General features: G+C 44.8%; 1 protein-coding gene across 1 annotated transcript in view; it reads right to left on the bottom strand.

Moving 5' to 3' along the window:
* Window positions 1-9,293: 9,293 nt before the first annotated feature.
* The window catches only part of grk3 (G protein-coupled receptor kinase 3), a 69,898-nt gene continuing 58,000 nt past the window's right edge, over window positions 9,294-21,191 (bottom strand). The window contains exons 12-21 of the mRNA XM_084158976.1: window positions 20,992-21,086; window positions 20,718-20,825; window positions 19,929-19,995; window positions 16,098-16,198; window positions 15,578-15,644; window positions 15,244-15,339; window positions 14,632-14,794; window positions 12,301-12,437; window positions 11,649-11,762; window positions 9,294-10,798 (exon numbers count right to left, since the gene is read on the bottom strand). Of these exons, the coding sequence (XP_084015102.1) occupies window positions 10,637-10,798; window positions 11,649-11,762; window positions 12,301-12,437; window positions 14,632-14,794; window positions 15,244-15,339; window positions 15,578-15,644; window positions 16,098-16,198; window positions 19,929-19,995; window positions 20,718-20,825; window positions 20,992-21,086 (1,110 nt within the window). The 3' untranslated portion in view covers window positions 9,294-10,636. The remainder of the gene's footprint in view (window positions 10,799-11,648; window positions 11,763-12,300; window positions 12,438-14,631; window positions 14,795-15,243; window positions 15,340-15,577; window positions 15,645-16,097; window positions 16,199-19,928; window positions 19,996-20,717; window positions 20,826-20,991; window positions 21,087-21,191) is intronic.

Below are 21,191 nucleotides of genomic sequence, written 5' to 3'. Positions count from 1 at the left end.
CTCTTTCCCCTGCCCCTCTCCCCTACCACTCTCCTCTACCCTCTCTTTCCCCTACCCCTCTCCTCTACCCTCTCTTTCCCCTACCCCTCTCCTCTACCCTCTTTCCCCTACCCCTCTCCTCTACCCTCTCTTTCCCCTACCCCTCTCCTCTACCCTCTTTCCCCTGCCCCTCTCCCCTACCCTCTCTTCCCCTACCCCTGTCCTCTCTCTCTACCCTACCCAGCCCTTCTTCGTCTCTTTCCCCCATCCTCTCTCTCCTTTTCCATTAACCTGCTCTCCCCTATTTGTCCCTCAGTCCAAAGATCCACCCAGGGCTCTATAAATAAAGTTATGAGAACAAACTCTCTGTCTCTGTCTTATATTCTCTGGCATTTCACACAAATACACACTAAACTCAAAGTTCACCTACCTTATGATGGCTATTACTCAATACAGGAACTCCAAATGTACTGGTTTATAATCCCAATCCTGCGAGGCCAAAGAGAGAGGCTCACTGTCCCACTGTCAAACAGAAACACACACCAACACACACACCGACACACACACTCAGACAAGCCGAATGGGGCACCCAGCAATGCAGTCAGAAATAGAGTGACACAGACAGCCATCTCTCTCAAACACTCACACTCTCACACACACACACACCCTGTTCTATTATTATGACACACACACAGATAAGGGAGGCAGCTGGCTTGCCACCAGATTGAGCTATAAATATAGTGGGACTGGGGGAGGTGGTAGGGGATACTACCCTGTTAGGAAAACTGGACGCTAGCAAATGACAGGGGAGAGTGAGAGGGGAGAGAGAGAATACAGTTGGGGTAAAGCAATGGGGTAAAAGATGATGCTGTAGCAAACTAAGGCATCCTGCATCTTAATTTGTCTAAGGTTTACACTTTAGGTCTAAACAACCCAACAGATAAATTGCATATAGAAACTGAGGCAAGAGAGGGGAAAGATGGAATGAATGTATTGTCTATTGGGATTTGGACATAAGAGTGATGGATTGCTGTTGATGTTGTAAGACTGAAACACACACACACAACCAAGCCCACAGCCCATTCCATAGCATCAGCTAGAAAAAGCCATGCATCTCTGTCTTGGGTTAGGTTAACCCTAACTCTTTTCCAAACCTTAACCTAATTCTCCTAACCTGCTACGTTACTTCTCCTAGCCTGCTGCGTAAGTTCACCTAACCTGATGCGTAAAGTAAATTCTGGCCAATTCTGACATAAACTGTATCCCATCTAGTCAAAACTGTTCTGACCTGACTGACAGCTACAGCTGAGAGAGGAAGAGCCTCATAGATCAAGACAGGGGATTGGATTAAGATGGCCCAGTTCACCAGCGAGGAGGAGTTTGCACCAGGTGAAAAGTAATTCCATTCGTTTTGTAACCGGGATGCCTCCAGGGATGAGCTGGGTGCCTCGTTCAAAGCCGAGTGCAAAGTCGATACAGAATAAAGTGACATATGTCAAATACGTCGAGTAATGATTTATGATTCTGAGTTTTCAAATGCATACAGTACATTCGGAAAGTATTCAGACCCCTTCACTTTTTTCCACATTTTGTTACGTTACAGCCTTATCCTAAAATTGATTAAATTCTTTAAAAATCCTCAGCAATCTACACACAATAACCCATAAGGACAAAGCGAAAACAGGTTTTTAATTTTTGGGGGCAAATTAATAACAAATAAAAAACAGAAAAACCTTATTTACATGAGTATTCAGACCATTTGCTATGAGACTCGAAATTTAGCTCAGGTGCATCCTGTTTCCATTGATCATCCTTGAGATGTTTCTACAACTTGATTGGAGTCCACCTGTGGCAAATTCAATTGATTGGACATGATTTGGAAAGGCACATACCTGTCTATATAAGGTCCCACAGTTGAAAGTGCATGTCAGAGCAAAAACCAAGCCATGAGGTCGAAGGAGTTGTCCTTATAACTCCGAGACAGGATTGTGTTGAGGCACAGATCTGGGGAAGAGTACCAAAACATTTCTAAAGCATTGAAGGTCCCCAAGAGCACAATGGCCTCCATCATTGTTAAAAGGAAGGAGTTTGGAATCACCAAGACTATTCCTAGAGCTGGCCACCCGGCCAAGCTGAGCAATTGGGGGAGAAGGGCCTTGGTCAGGGAGGTGACCAAGAACCCAATGGTCACTCTGACGGAGCTCCAGAGTTCCTCTGTAGAGATGGGAGAACCTTCCAGAAGGACAACCATCTCTGCAGCACTCCACCAATCAGGCCTTTATGGTAGAGTGGCCAGATGGAAGCCACTCCTCTGTAAAAGGCACATGACAGCCCGCTTGGAGTTTGCCTACAGGCACCTAAAGGATTCTCAGACCATGAGAAACAAGATTCTCTGGTCTGATGAAACCAAGATTGAACTCTTTGGCCTGAATGCAAAGTGTCACGTCTGGAGGAAACCTGGCACCATCCCTACGGTAAAAAATGGTGGTGGCAGCATCATGCTGTAGGGATGTTTTTCAGCGGTAGGGCCTGGGAGACTAATCAGGACAGAGGGAAAGATGAATGGAGCAAAGTACAGAGAGATCCTTGATGAAAACCCACTCCAGAGCGCTCAGGACCTCAGACTGGGCTGAAGGTTCACCTTCCAACAGGACAACAACCATGAGGACACAGCCAACACAACACAGGAGTGGCTTGGGGACAAGTCTCTGAATGTCCTTGAGTGGCCCAGCCAGAGCCCGGACTTGAACCCAATCTAATATCTCTGGAGAGACCTGAAAATAGCTGTGCAACGACGCTCCCCATCCAACCTGACAGAGCTTGAGAGGATCTGCAGAGAAGAATGGGAGAAACTCCCCAAATACAGGTGTGCCAAGCTTGTAGCGTCATACCCAAGAAGACTCGAGGCTGTAATCGCCTGAGTAAAGGGTCTGCTAAAATTTCCACAAACCTGTTTTTGTTTTGTCATTATGGGGTATTGTGTGTAGATAGATGAGAAAAACAATCAATTTAATCAATTTTAGAATAAGGCTGTAATGTAACAAAATGTGTCAATAGTTCAGTGTCTGTGCCCCCAGGGTACTTCTCCAAGTTTGTACATTAAATGTGGAATAAAACAGCCACAAGAGCATTAGTGAGGTCGGGCACTGATGTTGGGTGATTAGGCCTGGCTCACAGTAGGCGTTCCAATTCATCCCAACGGTGTTCGATGGGGTTGAGGTCAGGGCTCTGTGCAGGCCAGTCAAGTTCTTCCACACCGATCTCGACAAACCATTTCTGTATGGACCTTGCTTTGTGCACGTGGGCATTGTCATGCTGAAACAGGAAAGGGCCTTCCCCAAACTGTTGCCACAAATTTGGAAGCACAGAATCATCTAGAATGGTGAAGTGTGATTCATCACTCCAGAGAACACGTTTCCACTGCTCCAGAGTCCAATGGCGGCGAGCTTTACACCACTCCAGCCGACGCTTGGCATTGTGATCTTAGGCTTGTGTGCGGCTGCTCGGACATGGAAACCCATTTCATTAAGTTATTGTGCTGATGTTGCTTCCAGAGGCAGTTTGGAACTCGGTAGTGAGTGTTGCAACCTAGGATAGATGCGCTACAGCACTCGGCGGTCCCATTCTGTGAGCTTGTGTGGCCTACCTCTTCGCGGCTGAGCCGTTGTTGCTCCTAGACGTTTCCACTTCACAATAACAGCACTTGCAGTAGACCGGGGCAGATCTAGCAGGGCAGGAATTTGACGAACTGACTTGGGAAGGTGGCATCCTATGACGGTGTTACGTTGAAAGTCACTGAGCTCTTCAATGAGGCAATTATACTGCCAATATTTGTCTATGGAGATTGCATGGCTGTGTGCTCAATTTTATACACCTGTCAGCAACTGGTGTGGTTGAACTAGACAAATCCACTAATTTGAAGGGGTGCCCACATACAGTACCAGTCAAAAGTTTAGACACACCTACTCATTCCAGGGTTTTTATTTATTTTTACATTGTAGAATAATAGTGAAGACATCAAAACTCTGAAATAACACATATGGAATCATGTCGTAACCAAAAAATTGTTAAACAAATCAAAATATATTTTATATTTGATATTCTTCAAAGTAGCCACCCTTTGCCTTGATGACAGCTTTGCACACTCTTGGAATTCTCTCAACCAGCTTCATGAGGTAGTCACCTGGAATGCATTTCAATTAACAGGTGTGCCTTCTTAAAAGTTAATTTGTGGAATTTCTTTCCTTCTTAACGCATTTGTGCCAATCAGTTGTGTTGTGACAAGGTAGGGGTGGTATACAGAACATAGCCCTACTTGGTAAAAGACCAAGTCCATATTATGGCAAGAACAGCTCAAATAAGCAAAGAGAACGGACAGTCCATCATTACTTTAAGACATGAAGGTCAGTCAATACTGAACATTTCAAGAACTTTGAACGTTTCTTCAAGTGCAGTCGCAAAAACCATCAACGGCTATGATGAAACTGGCTCTCATGAGGACCGCCACAGGAAAGGAAGACCAAGAGTTACCTCTGCTGCAGAGGATACGTTCATTAGAGTTACCAGCCTCAGAAATGTCAGCCTAACTTCACAGAGTTCAAGTAACAGACACATCTCAACATCAACTGTTCAGAGAAGACTGAGTGAATCAGGCCTTCATGGTCGAATTGCTGCAAAGAAACCACTACTAAAGGACACCAATAACAAGAAGAGACTTGCTTGGGCCAAGAAACACGAGCAATGGACATTAGACCGGTGGAAATCTGTCCTCTGATGAGTCCAAATTTGAGATTTTTGGCTCCAACCTCTGTGTCTTTATGTGACGCAGAGTAGGTGAACGGATGATCTCCACATGTGTGGTTCCCACCATGAAGCATGGAGGAGGAAGTGTGATGGTGCTTTGCTGGTGACACTGTCTGTGATTTATTTAGAATTCAAGGCACACTTAACCAGCATGGCTACCACAGCATTCTGCAGCGATATGCCATCCCATCTGGTTTGCGCGTAGTGGGACTATTATTTGTTTTTCAACAGGACAATGACCCAACACACCTCCAGGCTGTGTAAGGGCTATTTGACCAAGAAGGAGAGTGATGGAGTGCTGCATCAGATGACTTGGCCTCCACAATCAACCGACCTCAAACAAATTGAGGTGGTTTGGGATGAGTTGGACCGCAGAGTGAAGGAAAAGCAACTAAGACTTGCTCAGCATATGTGGGAACTCCTTCAAGACTGTTGGAAAAGCATTCCAGGTGAAGCTGGTTGAAAGAATGCCAAGAGTGTGCAAAGCTGTCATCAAGGCAAAGGGTGGCTACTTTGAAGAATCTAAAACCTAAAATATATTTTGAATTGTTTAACACTTTGAATGATTCCATGTGTTATTTCATAGTTTTGATGTCTTCACTATTATTCTACAATGTAGAAAATAGTCAAAATAAAGAAAAACCCTTGAATGAGTAGGTGTGTCCAAACTTTTGACTGGTACTGTACTTGTTTATATATAGTGTATATGTAATATTTTTGCATTGTAATTTCAGAAAATGTCTCTAATATATCTACTGTAACATTGGAATGAAAACAAATTGAGCCCACACAAAGTTGCATTCTAATGGTGCAGCCTTCTTATTGGTCAACAAAATCTTGTCAATTCAACAACAAACTAGTCAATTTGACAAGGGATTTGCTGGCCCCAGGCAACTTAACAACAAGAGAGGGTTTGTTGTTGAATTGTTACACGTAATACCTTTAACTCATAGCAATTCTTAACTTCCCCTTGATTTCATTATACACTGCTCCAAAAAATTAAGGGAACACTTAAACAACACAATGTAACTCCAAGTCAATCACACTTCTGTGAAATCAAACTGTCCACTTAGGAAGCAACACTGATTGACAATAAATGTCACATGCTGTTGTGCAAATGGAATAGACAACAGGTGGAAATTATAGGCAATTAGCAAGACACCCCCAATAAAGGACTGGTTTTGCAGGTGGTGACCACAGACCACTTCTCAGTTTCTATGCTTCCTGGCTGATGTTTTGGTCACTTTTGAATGCTGGCGGTGCTTTCACTCTAGTGGTAGCATGAGACGGAGTCTACAACCCACACAAGTGGCTCAGGTAGTGCAGCTCATCCAGGATGGCACATCAATGCGAGCTGTGGCAAGAAGGTTTGCTGTGTCTGTCAGCGTAGTGTCCAGAGCATGGAGGCGCTACCAGGAGACAGGCCAGTACATCAGGAGACGTGGAGGAGGCCGTAGGAGGGCAACAACCCAGCAGCAGGACTGCTACCTCCGCCTTTGTGCAAGGAGGAGCACTGCCAGAGCCCTGAAAATGACCTCCAGCAGGCCACAAATGTGCATGTGTCTGCTCAAACGGTCAGAAACAGACTCCATGAGGGTGGTATGAGGGCCCAACGTCCACAGGTGGGGGTTGTGCTTACAGCCCAACACCGTGCAGGACGTTTGGCATTTGCCAGAGAACACCAAGATTGGCAAATTCGCCACTGGCGCCCTGTGCTCTTCACAGATGAAAGCAGGTTCACACTGAGCACGTGACAGACGTGACAGAGTCTGGAGATGCCGTGGAGAACGTTCTGCTGCCTGCAACATCCTCCAGCATGACCAGTTTGGCGGTGGGTCAGTCATGGTGTGGGGTGGCATTTCTTTGGGGGGCCGCACAGCCCTCCATGTGCTCCCCAGAGGTAGCCTGACTGCCATTAGGTACCGAGATGAGATCCTCAGACCCCTTGTGAGACCATATGCTGGTGCGGTTGGCCCTGTGTTCCTCCTAATACAAGACAATGCTAGACCTCATGTGGCTGGAGTGTGTCAGCAGTTCCTGCAAGAGGAAGGCATTGATGCTATGGACTGGCCCGCCCGTTCCCCAGACCTGAATCCAATTGAGCACATCTGGGATATCATGTCTCGCTCCATCCACCAACGCCACGTTGCACCACAGACTGTCCAGGAGTTGGCGGATGCTTTAGTCCAGGTCTGGGAGGAGATCCCACAGGAGACCATCCGCCACCTCATCAGGAGCATGCCCAGGCGTTGTAGGGAGGTCATACAGGCACGTGGAGGCCACACACACTACTGAGCCTCATTTTGACTTGTTTTAAGGACATTACATCAACGTTGGATCAGCCTGTAGTGTGGTTTTCCACTTTAATTTTGAGTGTGACTCCAAATCCAGACCTCCATGGGTTGATTCATTTGATTTCCATTGATAATTTTTGTGATGTTGTTGTCAGCACATTCAACTATGTAAAGAAAAAAAGTGTTTAATAACATTATTTCATTCATTCAGATCTAGGATGTGTTATTTTAGTGTTCCTTTTATTTGTTTGAGCAGTGTATTATATGTAGTGTACTGTAGTGGCTCAACAGGTCAACAAATCACACAAAGCAACACGAAAAAAGTATTTTTATTTATTTCTGAACTGTTTTATATAAGCAGTCCAACACGTATGCTCTACCTGTCTTGAAAACAATAAAACAAAATTCATTAAAATAAAATACATTTTATAACAATTATTGAATAATATTATCAATAATAATGATCATTGTCGTCATCATAACCTCAATGGTAATAGTCACCCAAAGCCAGTAGTATTTGTGTTTGTTTGTGGTACATGTAAGAGTTTGATGTGTATGAACCAGTTTTCTACAGCGAGACCTCTGGCGTGAGCTCGTAGACAGGAGGCGACATTTCCCCAAAACACACAATAAATATTAAAGAGCAAGAGTCTGGTATTCAAACAAAAATAATCATCTGGTAACTCGCAGGTACAATAGCTGAAGTCTTTATGTGCAAGATCCGAGCCAATGTCTTCACCACAAACAGATTAATATACATCAAAACCCCAACCCTTCCCCAGCGCATCGTCATCTGAACATAAGTCTACATCGTTAAATCTTTTTAAATAATCCTAGAGCATTTGTCATTTCATATACACATATATTCATACATATATATATATTCATACATACACACACATACATATATACACACATATTAATATATATACACATATACATATGAATATATGTATGAATATATATACTTTAATTTTTGTTAGTTTTTTTCTCCTCCCTATATGCCATCCTTTTTCATTATCTAGTTTGTGTGTGTGTGTGTGTGTGTGTTTGTTAAAAACATCTCCACTAAATAAACATACTGACAAGCGATTGAATGCAGCACACGCACACACACTAAATAAACCCATTACAACCAAGCCCTGCGTGTGTAACAAGTAAAGGTGCTGAAAGCCAGATTCACTCCATGCTAGGACAAACACAAACACCTCTCCTCACACACTTTGTTCCACAGCACCAGTTTGGTTAGTTTTGTACCCTTTAAAAGACACATATTCCTCAGATTCAGGGGTTGTGTGTGTGTGTGTGTGTGTGTGTGTGTGGCCAAAGGCTGGTGCTGTGAGGGGTCAAAGTTGAGAGAGTAGAATTCTCATTGGTCCAGAACAGCCAGACAATCAGCGACAGGTATTTGGCACATTGAACATCAAGTAACACATTGGCCTAAAACGGTGCGACAAAGTAGTTTCAACAAAAACTAAACAAAACCCATTCATTTGTTTAAAAAAGAAAGAAAAAAGGTGACTGGTATCTCTAAAACGACATCACTTCCCCCTGACTGACTTGTAAAGGCTACTAAGAATATCAACACCCCTTACACAAATACACCCCCCCCCCCCATTGTACTGCATGAAAAAACAAAACCCTGAAATTACAATTGAGTGAACAAATTGTTTCACCTCTTCCCCCTCTCTTTTCTAAAACATCTCCCAGCTGTGCTTTCATGTCATTCAGTTAAACAGACATGTCATGACTGTAGCCTGCAGCACAACTGCTTCTCCTAAAACTGTGAAACATAAAGCCTAGAAATATGGGGCTGCATTCTGGGTCACATTCAGAATTGTTTTATAGGAAAGTTCAAACCAGCTTGAAGTGAACCAACTGATGGTTTGTGGAGTCAACAACGACCACAACCTAACACACCTCGTCACCTACCACCTCTCTCTCTGCACTGACATCCTTATACGGCCATTTCTGTGTGTCTGTGTGTGTAAATCTGCTTGTGTGTGTCTGTGTGTAATCTACATCTGGATGGCTGCAAGACTATGGCATACACACAAATTAGGACTGCCCTGACACCATCACACACAGCACAGTATTTGGCCCTCAGCTTCACATACGCGCACACACAGTCCCACTGAGGTATGCACACTGCCAGTTGATTGAAAGCTGTCAGACCCTCCCTTCCCTCCCCTCCCTTCCCTCCCCTCCCCACCCCACATGCCCATTGATAAGAGGACAGATTCACAGACAGGCAGACAGACAAGTGTCCATTAATGCAAACATGTTGTAGAGTAGTACTGTAGTATACAGGAGATGCACAGAGAAAGACTTGGGCTATATACACTTACTATGGCCCATAAACACCTCTAGTCAGTCAGTCAGTACACCCCCCCATCTCTCTCTCTTTTTCTCTCGGTTTGACGGTGTGTCCTTCATACACACCATCCCCTGTTCCTATAGTTACGAGTACAAATGTTCTCCAGTCTCCATGGTTACCAGCAGCTATACAGGAGCCAATCGGAGAAGTTTGTCCATGGTGACAAGAGTTCCGTGCCAGTGGGTTCTGTATCCGGGGGCGATGCCTGCTTTCAAACTGGTCCTCAGGTGACTCAAGTAAATATTGACGATGGCACTTTATGCACTTCAGTGATGGAGGGAGGACAAGAAGAAAGGGTAAAGGTCTCTTCCAAATTCAAAGCAGCTTTCTCCCTCTCTTTTGACATTCTCTCTAAAAGGAATGCAACCTATCTCTGGACACACACAGAAACACACAGGGACAATAGCGTACACACACGCACACACACAGTTCATTGCCATGCTCTTGGTATGTCCCAGCAGGTCTCTGCTCCTGTTCTCCTTCCACTATGCTTCTGCTTTTCTCTCCTCCCCGCTGTATGAGCACACAGGAGAGGAATGTCATTGGTCCAGCCCCCTCCCTCTAAACGATGCCATTTGTCCAGATCTTCACCTTCTGCTTTAGGTCCCGCCCCGCCCCTCCACTACAGTCAGACAATCCTGTGAAGAGTGGCCGGCAGAGGTGTGTGTGGCTCAGGACCAGTCTCAAGACGAGGCTGGGGGATGAGGGATGGATGTAGAGTAAAGGAGGAGAGGTGCAGACAGGTGCCCTAGTCTTCACTCTCCTACTCCAGGTCTGGTTTTTGCTGCTCTGCCAGGTTGAGTGGGTGTGTGTGAGGTTGGCTGTGTGGAATGCTAGTCCATTGGGGCGAGAGGCAAAGGGGTTTGTGGTGTGGCATCAGAGAAGGGTCTACCCCCAGGGTACAGTGGGAGAGGGAGAAAACGCTCTGGTCCTCTTTAAGTACATGCAGTGTTTCTCTTCTTTCCCTTCATCAATGCACGGTTTGGCTTTCAGAGGAGAGAGGCTGGCAGGCTTGGTCCATACACACTCCAGGGTGAGAGTGTGGGGTGTTACTGTGTGTGTGTGTGTGTGTGTGTGTGTGTGTGTGTGGTTTGTGTGTCTAGGGCTGTGGGGGGAATGGTCATAGGGGATGAGGTTATAGGATGCGGTGTGTGTGTGCAGGTGTGTGTTGTGTGTGTATTGCCTACAGGCCGTTGCTGTTGCGGTGTGTGAGAGGAGGTTTGGAGAGCTCCACCACCCCAGCCCGACCCTTCCCAATGACCTTAGGGGCGCGACACAGCAGCTTCTGGGCCTCAGTAAACGCCTCGGTCAGCTCCTTCTTCCACTGGACAAACTCTGGGTCACTCTGCAGAGAGACAGAGAACACACATATTACACCAACATAACACACACCTTCCATTTTACTAACTTACCACTTGTACAATCATTTATACATGCATTGATAGAGAGAGTGACAGAGGAAGAGACAGAGTGACAGAGGAAGAGACAGAGTGACAGAGGAAGAGACAGAGGGACAGAGGAAGAGACAGAGGGACAGAGGAAGAGACAGAGGGACAGAGGAAGAGACAGAGGGACAGAGGAAGAGACAGAGGGACAGAGGAAGAGACAGAGGGACAGACCGAGGGACAGATCGAGGGACAGAGGAAGAGACCGAGGGACCGAGGGACAGACCGAGGGACAGACCGAGGGACAGAGGAAGAGACCGAGGGACAGAGGAAGAGACCGAGGGACAGAGGAAGAGACAGAGGGACAGAGGAAGAGACCGAGGGACAGAGGAAGAGACCGAGGGACAGAGGAAGAGACCGAGGGACAGAGGAAGAGACAGAGGGACAGAGGAAGAGACAGAGGGACAGAGGAAGAGACCGAGGGACAGAGGAAGAGACAGAGGGACAGAGGGACAGACCGAGGGACAGACCGAGGGACAGAGGAAGAGACCGAGGGACAGAGGAAGAGACCGAGGGACAGAGGAAGAGACAGAGGGACAGAGGAAGAGACAGAGGGACAGAGGAAGAGACAGAGGGACAGAGGAAGAGACAGAGGGACAGAGGAAGAGACCGAGGGACAGAGGAAGAGACCGAGGAAGAGACCGAGGGACAGAGGAAGAGACCGAGGGACAGAGGAAGAGACCGAGGAAGAGACAGAAAGAGGGAGCGAGAAGGGGGGAGAAAGAGAGATCTAGTAGTTTTCCTACATACCTCACACTGCAAGACAAACTGCTTCCCTCCTTTGATGCGCAGCAGGATGCACTTCTTATCTTTTATCTGTGTCTCCTCCACCGTCACAATCTGCTCCATCGTCAGCAGGTTTTGCTGTTGAACACACACCAACCAATCAGAAATTCACTTCGGGGAGGAGAGGAATCAATCACAGACAAGCTGGCTACGAGATGGACCAATCAAAATGGAGCTATAGAGGAGAGGGGTCTTTGGAAATGAGCTGGAGAGGAAGGACGCTTCTCTAAACTAAGGCTGTCTGGTAGCAAAGCTTTAAAACTTAGGAGCTATTCCAATCCATCTACTGGACCACTGCAGGAGGAGAGGAGGAGGGTGGGCCAGCAGTGGTCAGACTTACCTTTGGATCTTTTACTGTATGTTTTAATGTTTTTATCCAGGCCTACAGAATGGAGCGAGGACAGACAACCTTCATGCACTGACAGACAGATGGACAATAACGAAGAATACACACACTTACACACCCATGGAAGCACATGCTTGTACGTGGAAACACACAGACAGACAGACAACCACATACGTGAAGAACAGAAGCACACAAACTGAATACACAACTTAGACACAACTTAGACACACAGACAGGGGATGGGGTAAAGTAGAGGTGTGTGTTGCTCACCCGTGACTCTCCCTCTCCCCTCCACTCCACTCGGTTGGGGAACAGGTAGAAGTATCTGCGCTGCCACTGCGTCAGGAAGGGGTTGCCCAGCTTCAACATGTAGCCATGCATTATACAGTCCTTCCCCAGAGCATAGTCTGAAACGCACACATTAAATACACCATTAACACCATTACCAGAAAATAAACAAACCCAGCGTCAGCAGGTACAAGGAAAAGACTACCCACATGATGTGTGTGAGGTAGGGCTGCAGAGTTATTAAAACAACAGTATGTTCCACAGTGCGTACTGTGTTCCAAGTGTTTTGTTATATCACAACTCATATCATCCGTACAACTCAGTAGAAAGACTGCAATATAACATCATTGTGTGCGCTGTGTGTGTGTTTGTGTAGATGTGCGTTGTGTGTGTTTGTGTAGATGTGTGTTTTGTGTGTTTGTGTAGATGTGTGTTTGTGTAGATGTATGTTGTGTGTTTGTGTAGATGTGCGTTGTGTGTTTGTGTAGATGTGCGTCGTGTGTGTTTGTGTAGATATGTGTTTGTGTAGATGTGCGTTGTGTAGATGTGCGTTGTGTGTTTGTGTAGATATGTGTTTGTGTAGATGTGCGTCGCGTTTGTGTAGATGTGTGTCGTGTGTCTGTGTACATGTGTGTTGTGTGTGTCTGTGTACATGTGTGTTGTGTGTGTCTGTGTACATGTGTGTTGTGTGTGTCTGTGTACATGTGTCGTGTGTGTCTGTGTAGATGTGTGGTGTGTGTGTCTGTGTAGATGTGTGTTGTGTAGATGTGTGTTGTGTAGATGTGTGTTGTGTAGATGTGTGTTGTGTAGATGTGTGTTGTGTGTTTGTGTAGATGTGTGTTGTGTGTTTGTGTAGATGTGTGTTTGTATAGATGTGTGTTGTGTGTTTGTATAGATGTGTAGATGTGCATTATGTGTGTTTGTGTAGATGTGGGTTGTGTGTGTGTGTAGATGTGCGTTGTGTGTAGATGTGCGTTGTGTGTTTGTGTAGATGTGCGTCGTGTGTGTTTGTGTAGATGTGCGTTGTGTGTGTGTGTTTGTGTAGATGTGCGTCGTGTGTGTTTGTGTAGATGTGTGTCTTGTGTGTTTGTGTAGATGTGTGTTGTGTGTGTCTGTGTAGATGTGTGTCTTGTGTGTGTTTATGTAGATGTGCGTCGTGTGTGTGTTTGTGTAGATGTGCGTAGTGTGTGTGTTTGTGTAGATGTTTGTCGCGTATGTTTGTGTAGATGTGTGTTGTGTGTGTAGATGTGTGTTTGTGTAGATGTGTGTGTTTGTGTAGGTGTGTTGTGTGTTTGTGTAGATGTGTAATGTGTGTGTTTGTGTAGGTGTGTTGTGTAGATGTGTGTTCTGTGTTTGTGTAGATGTGCGTCTTGTGTGTGTCTATGTAGATGTGTGTCATGTGTGTTTGTGTAGATGTGTGTTGTGTGTATTTGTGTAGATGTGTGTTTGTGTAGATGTGTGTTGTGTGTTTGTGTAGATGTGTGTTGTGTGTGTTTGTGTAGATGTGTGTTGTGTGTATTTGTGTAGATGTGTGGTGTGTGTGTTTGTGTAGATGTGTGTTTGTGTAGTGTGTGTTTGTGTAGATGTGTGGTGTGTGTGTTTGTGTAGATGTGTGGTGTGTGTGTTTGTGTAGATGTGTGGTGTGTGTGTTTGTGTAGATGTGTGGTGTGTCTTTGTGTAGATGTGCATTGTGTGTGTGTAGATGTGCGTTGTGTGTGTGTGTGTGTTTGTGTAGATGTGCGTCGTGTGTGTTTGTGTTTGTGTAGATGTGTGTCTTGTGTGTTTGTGTAGATGTGTCTTGTGTGTTGTGTAGATGTGTGTTGTGTGTGTTTGTGTAGTGTTGTGTGTGTTTGTATAGATGTGTGTGTAATGTGCGTTTGTGTAGATGTGCGTCGTATGTGCGTTTGTGTAGATGTGCGTTGTGTAGATGTGTGTTGTGTATGTTTGTGTAGATGTTTGTTGTGTGTGTAGATGTGTGTTTGTGTAGATGTGTGTGTTTGTGTAGATGTGTGGTGTGTGTTTGTGTAGATGTGTGTTGTGTAGATGTGTGTTTTGTGTTTGTGTAGATGTGCATTGTGTGTGTGTAGATGTGTAGATGTGCGTCGTGTGTGTGTTTGTGTAGATGTGCGTCGTGTGTTTGTGTAGATGTGCATTGTGTGTGTGTTTGTGTAGATGTGCACTGTGTGTGTGTTTGTGTAGATGTGCATTGTGTGTGTGTTTGTGTAGATGTGCGTTGTGTGTGTGTTTGTGTAGATGTGCGTTATGTGTGTGTTTGTGTAGCTGTGTCTCTCTGTGTGCGTCTCTCCTCCTTACCCTCCTCGTGGCCCAGCTGTTTGTTCTTGGCCCTCTTGCGGGCCTCGTTCTTGTCCGTGTCAGAGTTGACCGCCTCGTACACCGTCTCAGCCACCTCCTGCTGCCAGCGCTCTGAGATTACCAGGGGGAAGTTCTTATACAGCTCCTGGTCACTGTCCAACAACTGGAGAGAATCAGAGGGAGGGAGAGGGGAGAGAGGTGGAAGAAAGGGAGAGAGAGGAGAGTGAGAGAGAATGAGAGAGAGGCAGAGAGAGAGAAACAACACAGGTATGAGGTATAAGGCTAACTCCTGAGTTAACCACGTCACCAGTCCTTGAGATCTGCTAAGCTGTGCAGCACCACTGTAATTAAGGCAACCTGGAACGCTCCCAAAGTCCCTAATACTGTTGTGTAATGTTAAACCTCTGCTGGAAGGACTTTCTCTCTTAACACTGATGGAGTCACGTTACACCTCAGCCTCCGTGTCTGTGTGCATGTGTGGTTGCATTATGATGTAGGTGAGTGTGAATATCAGGATTACGGGTTTAGCTGTTATATAATGCTGTGGATTTCACTTTGATGCTCTTGGTGGTTTCATGAGATAAGGGTTGTGCGTGTGTGTTTGAGCTTTACCTTGATGCCCTTGGTGTCCTCCTCGTCAAAGGAACCGATGTCAAAAGCATCTGCTGCATTTACCTCTCCTCTAGGAGGGATGAGAGGGGGAGAATACTGGAGGAGAGGAAAGAGGGAGGAGGAGGAGGAGAAGGAAGAGGGGGGAGAGAAAGGTGGATGAGTATAAAAGGAGAGGAAAAAAAGAGGGTGAGTGAACAACACAACAACTACTACACTCCTACAGCAGAGGAGTAACCATGGCAACAGATAGAGAGAAAGAGAGAGCACGGACGACTGTCCAGACTGGGAGGCTTTATAATGAACCTGGTCACCTGATTCAACACACACGCCTTACCTTCTGGAGATACACTTGCTGCCAGTCAATGCCTTTGAAGAACAGATGCTCCTTCACCTCTGGGGCCCTGTGTGTGTGTGTGTGTGTGTGTGTGTGGAGAGGGAGCGAGAGAGAAAAAGCGAGAGAGAAAAAGCCAGGTCATTCTCACGTTGAAACAGTTCCACGTCCTAACAGCAGGTGGCAGTATTTCCAACAGAGAACCAAACTCCAAATTGAACTGTGCTCTCCAAACTAGGTTACAGACTATTATATCTTATAGGCCTTTCATAGTATTCGCACTAGGCCTTATACCCTCCACAAGGTTGGACAGAGAAGCAATGGAAATGTTAAATCATGTTGCTCAGCACAGGTGCATGGTAACTCTATTGGTGCACTGAAAAACTATGGCTAGACCAGAACAGTTAAAAACTGTTTAAGGAGTATGCAGTCCAAGGTTGAAGTTTCTTTACTCAGCTAAAACCTAACATTAACATCAATGATTGTAAAACAATGTTAGTGGTAGCAGGGTGTGGGTGTGTACCCTCGTCCCAGGCAGCCCAGTCTTTTCACCACGTCTCTCTGGAGCAGACCCTCCAATAGACCCTTCAACTCTACAGAGAACGAGTCGGGCAACTCCACATTCTACAGAGAGGAGAGAGAAAGAGATAGCGATAAAGAGAGGAGGAGATTAGCATCATTTCCTGCTTTAACAACATAAGATACTGACTTGATTTATCATGACAATAAAGCTTATTCAATATGTACTGAAAATGGAGAGGGAAGAAGAGAATGTGTGATCCATCATTCCTTGTTAGTTCCATTGTATGTCCACTCAATCCTCCTCCCTCTCGTGCTCTCCTCCACCATAATTCTCTCTCATTCCAAGCCCTCTAACTTTGGTGGTGATCTCATGTTGATCTTATAAAACCATTAAATCAGAATTCCTAAACATAACTAGCTATGGAGAACAGACAGAGAGAGGGGGAGATACAGGGATTATATAGATTACTCCGATTAAGTGGCTGGATTAAAACCTAATCTGGATTTAATCTCGATTGACGATGCTTTCCTTGTTTAGCCCCCTCCTAACAGAGGGCTGGTGTGTGTGTGTGTGTGTGTTCTCTCTGCTCTGATACTCCACAGTCTACTGAGGCAGACCTTCTAGTCTGAAGTAGACATACTCTAGTCAAGACCAGGTGTGACCAACCCTTTTCCAGGAGAACTAATGGATGTGCAGGTTTTTGTTCCAGCCCCGCTCTAACACCTGATTCAACTAATCGTGGTCCTGAGGAGTAGCTGCAACGAAACCCTGCGGGAGGGTAGCTTCCCAAGAGGGTCTGGCACCGCTCGTCTAGACCTCCCCTCGTAGTCTATGCTAGGAGACACACACGCTCTCTCTCTATGCCTCTCTCTCTGTGGTGTAATCTTATGCGGTTTGTAGCAGGAAGAGAGAGGGATGCAAATTCGCCCTCTTTCCTGCCAGAACCTCTTCTCAATTCTCCCGCTCTCGCCCTCCTGCCTCGCTCTCATTCCCTGGGCATTATGAGACAGAGACTTGGCAGGAGGTTTTCTGCAACATCTGTGAAGATGATATCTCCAGGATATGTAATGCTGTAGGGGTGTGTGTTGCGCGCTTATGTTTCAGTGTATTTAAGGATAAATCCTTATTATGCGTGTACAGTACCTTCAGAAAGTATTCACACCCCTCGACTTTTTCCACATGTTGTTGTGTTACAGCCGGAATACCAAATGTATTAAAACTGAGATGTTTTGTCACTGGCCTACACACAATACACCATAATGTCAGTGGATTTATGTTATTATCATTTAATTTTTGTACAAATTAATACAAATGAAAAGCTGAAATCGCTTGAGTGAATGTATTCAACCCCTTTGTTATGGCAAGCCTACATAAGTTAAGGAGTAATGTGATTAACAAGTCACATAATAAGTAGTATGGACTCACTCTGTGTGCAATAACAGTGTTTAACATGATTTTTGAATGACTACCTCATCTCTGTACCCGACACTGTAAGGTCCCTTATCTGTAAGGTCCCTCAGTCCAGCAGTGAATTTAAAACACAGATTCGACCACAAAGACCAGGGAGGTTTTTCAATGCCTTGCAAAGAAGGACACCTATTGGTAGATGAAAAAAATAAAAAAGCAGACATTGAGTATCCCTTTGAGCATGGTGAAGTTATTAATTATACTTTGGATGGTGTATCAATATACCCAGTCACTACAAAGATGCAGGTGTCCTTCCTAACTCAGTTGCCAGAGAGGAAGGAAACCACTCAGGGATTTCAACATGAGGCCAATGGTGACTTTAAAACAGTTACAGAGTTTAATGGCTGTGATAGGAGAAAACTGAGGATGGATCAACAACATTGTAGTTACTCCACAATACTAACCTAATTGACAGAGTGAAAAGAAGGAAGCCTGTACAGAATGAAAAATATTCCAAAACATGCACCTATTTGAACTAACACTCGTACTTTACAGTTTTGAGTACTTTATTAAGGAAAAATGTACTTAATAAATGCACTAACTAAGTCGCTCTGGATAAGAGCGTCTGCTAAATGACTAAAATGTCAAATGTAATACTGTAAGAAATGTGGCAAAGCAATTTACATTCAGTCCTGAATACAAAGTGTTATGTTTGGGGCAAATCCAATACAAAACATCACTGAGTACCACTCTCCGAATTTTCAAGCATAGTGGTAGCTGCATCATATTATGGGTATGTTTGTAATTGTTAAGGACTGGGGAGTTTTTCAGGATAAAATAATTAATGGAATGGAGCTAAGCACAGGCAAAATCCTAGAGGAAAACCTGGTTCAGTCTGCTTTCCACCAGACACTGGGAGATGAATTCAACTTTCAGCAGAACAATAACCTAAAACACAAGGCCAAATCTACAGTGGAGTTGCTTGCAAAGAAGACAGTGAATGTTCTTGAGTGGCAGAGCTACAGTTTTGACTTAAATCTACTTGAAAATATATGGCAAGACATGTAAATGGTTATCTAGCAATGATAAACAACCAATTTGACAGAGCTTGAACATTTTTGAAAAGAATAATGGGCGAATGTTGCACAATCCAGGTGTGGAAAGCTCTTAGAGACTTACCCAGAAAGACTCAGAGCTGTAATGGCTGCTAAAGGTGATTCTACAAAGAACTCACTCAGGGGTGTGAATACTTATGTAAATGAGATATTTCTTCATTTCCTTTTCAATACATTTGCAAACTTTTCTAAAAACATGTTTTCACTTTTTCCATTATGGGGCATTGTGTGTAGATGAGTGAGACTTTTTTAAATCTACTTAATCCATTTTGAATTATAGGCTGTAACAACAATGTTGAATAAATCAAGGGGTATGAATACTTTCTGGAGGAACTACACATATATATATATATATATATATATATATATATATATATATATATATATATACACACACACATACATATATATACACACATACATATATAAACACAAATACATACATATGTATGTGTACATATACACACACACACACACACACACACACACACACACACACACACACACATACATACACAGTACCAGTCAAAAGTTTGGACACACCTACTCATTCAAGGGTTTTTCTTTATTTTTACTATTTTCTACACTGTAGAATAATAGTGAAGACATCAAAGCTATGAAATAACACATATGGAATAATGTAGTAACCAAAAAAGTGTTAAACAAAACAAGTAGCCACCCTTTGACTTGATGACAGCTCATTTGTTTTTCAACAGGACAATGACCCAACACACCTCCAGGCTGTGTAAGGGCTATTTGACCAAGAAGGAGAGTGATGGAATGCTGCATCAGATGACCTGGCCTCCACAATCACCCGACCTCAACCCAATTGAGATGGTTTGGGATGAGTTGAACCACAGAATGAAGGAAAAGCAGCCAACAAGTGCTCAGCATATGTGGGAACTCGTTCAAGAATGTTGGAAAAGCATTCCAGGTGAAGCTGGTTGAGAGAATGCCAAGAGTGTGCAAAGCTGTCATCAAGGCAAAGCGTGGCTACTTTGAAGAATCTAAAATATAACACTTTTAACACTTTTTTGGTTACTATATAAATTCCATGTGTTATTTCATAGCTTTGATGTCTTCACTATTATTCTACAATGTAGAAAATAGTAAAGAAAAACCCTGGAATGAGTAGGTGTCCAAACTTTTGACTGGTACTGTATATGTGTTCTGTGTCAACATGGACTAACCACATGCCGTGTGTTCTAGTGCGCATAAGGACATCCCAATGTATGTGTGTGTGTGTGCACTGTAGTGTACACAAAGATCTATCATAGCGTGTGTTTGTGTGCGCATAAGGAGGCCTTACCATAGTGAGCGTCATGCGGTCAATCTCATGTTTGTCTTTGGTCTTGTGCTGTCTGAAGGGACTGTGCCTAGAGAGAAAATAGAGAGGAAGAGAGACTGGCTGTTAGTGTTACTGTAGTGGGGGGAGCTGGAAGGAGGGAAGGAGTGTGGGAAACGGTGAAACAGTGAAAGAAGTCATGTGAGTGATGTCACACTGACAAGCTAGTCCTCAGCAGATCAAGTATGCCAAAGCAGATCACACTTACATCTCTTGCTCTCCCTCTCTCTCTCTCGTGCTCGTCTTTGACGTGTTCAAATGCACTGACACTCTTTCTCACTCCCTCGCTTCACACCATACCTAGCAATCGTTACTGGCCCCCAAACCCTGCCTCCCTCTGATGTGTGACCTACTGGGCCCAGACCTCTGGCATTTACACACTCCACATCAAAACACACAGAAAAAGAGATAGGGAGTGGCTGAGAGGGACAGACACAGAAAGACAAAAAGAGTAACAGATAACAGAGAGAGAGAGAGAGAGAGAGAGAGAGAGATCCAATCAAGGCTGGAAGGAGGGATCACAGGGGTAGAGAGATTAAGGGAGAGAAATTAGAGAGATATGAGGGGATGCAGCGGTCTGACCAACAGAGAGAGAGATTGAGTAACATGTGGTAGTGGGTGGAGAGAGAGATGGAAGGGCAGAAAGAATGATAGAGGAGGGGATGTAGTAGTGATGAAAGGATATAGAGAGGTGGATGAATAGAGGCGGGATGGAGAGACAAGAGAGGGAGGTGTATGTGTGTGTGACCTTACCCTCGGAGCAGTTTGAAGAGCATGCAGCCCAGTGAGAACCAGTCAGCACTGCTGTCGTACGCCGTCCCCTTCTGAAGCACCTCTGGGGCCATGTACCCATGGGTACCACTGTAACACACCAGGAGACTGTTAGTATCATACACACTGCAGTAATACCACACACATAAATACCAATGGTCATGGTTATCATAATAATAGAACAGGGGTAGGGTGTGTGTGTGTGTGTCGGACCCCTACTATGTAGGGCTGCACACACACAGGGCAGTGTACTCACACGCTGGCGTGAGGTTTCTTCTTGGAGAAGTCACAGGCCAGACCCAGGTCTGAGATACGCACATGACCATGCTCATCCAATAGGATGTTAGCAGGCTGAAAGAGAAAGAGAGAGAGAGAGAGAGAGAGAGAGAGAGAGAGAGAAAGAGAAAGAGAAAGAGAAAGAGAAAGAGAAAGAGAAAGAGAAAGAGAAAGAGAAAG

The sequence above is a fragment of the Coregonus lavaretus genome (assembly GCF_964263955.1).
Source record: "Coregonus lavaretus genome assembly, chromosome: 4".
NCBI lineage: Eukaryota > Metazoa > Chordata > Actinopteri > Salmoniformes > Salmonidae > Coregonus > Coregonus lavaretus.
This window is presented reverse-complemented; position numbering and strand designations above follow the sequence as displayed.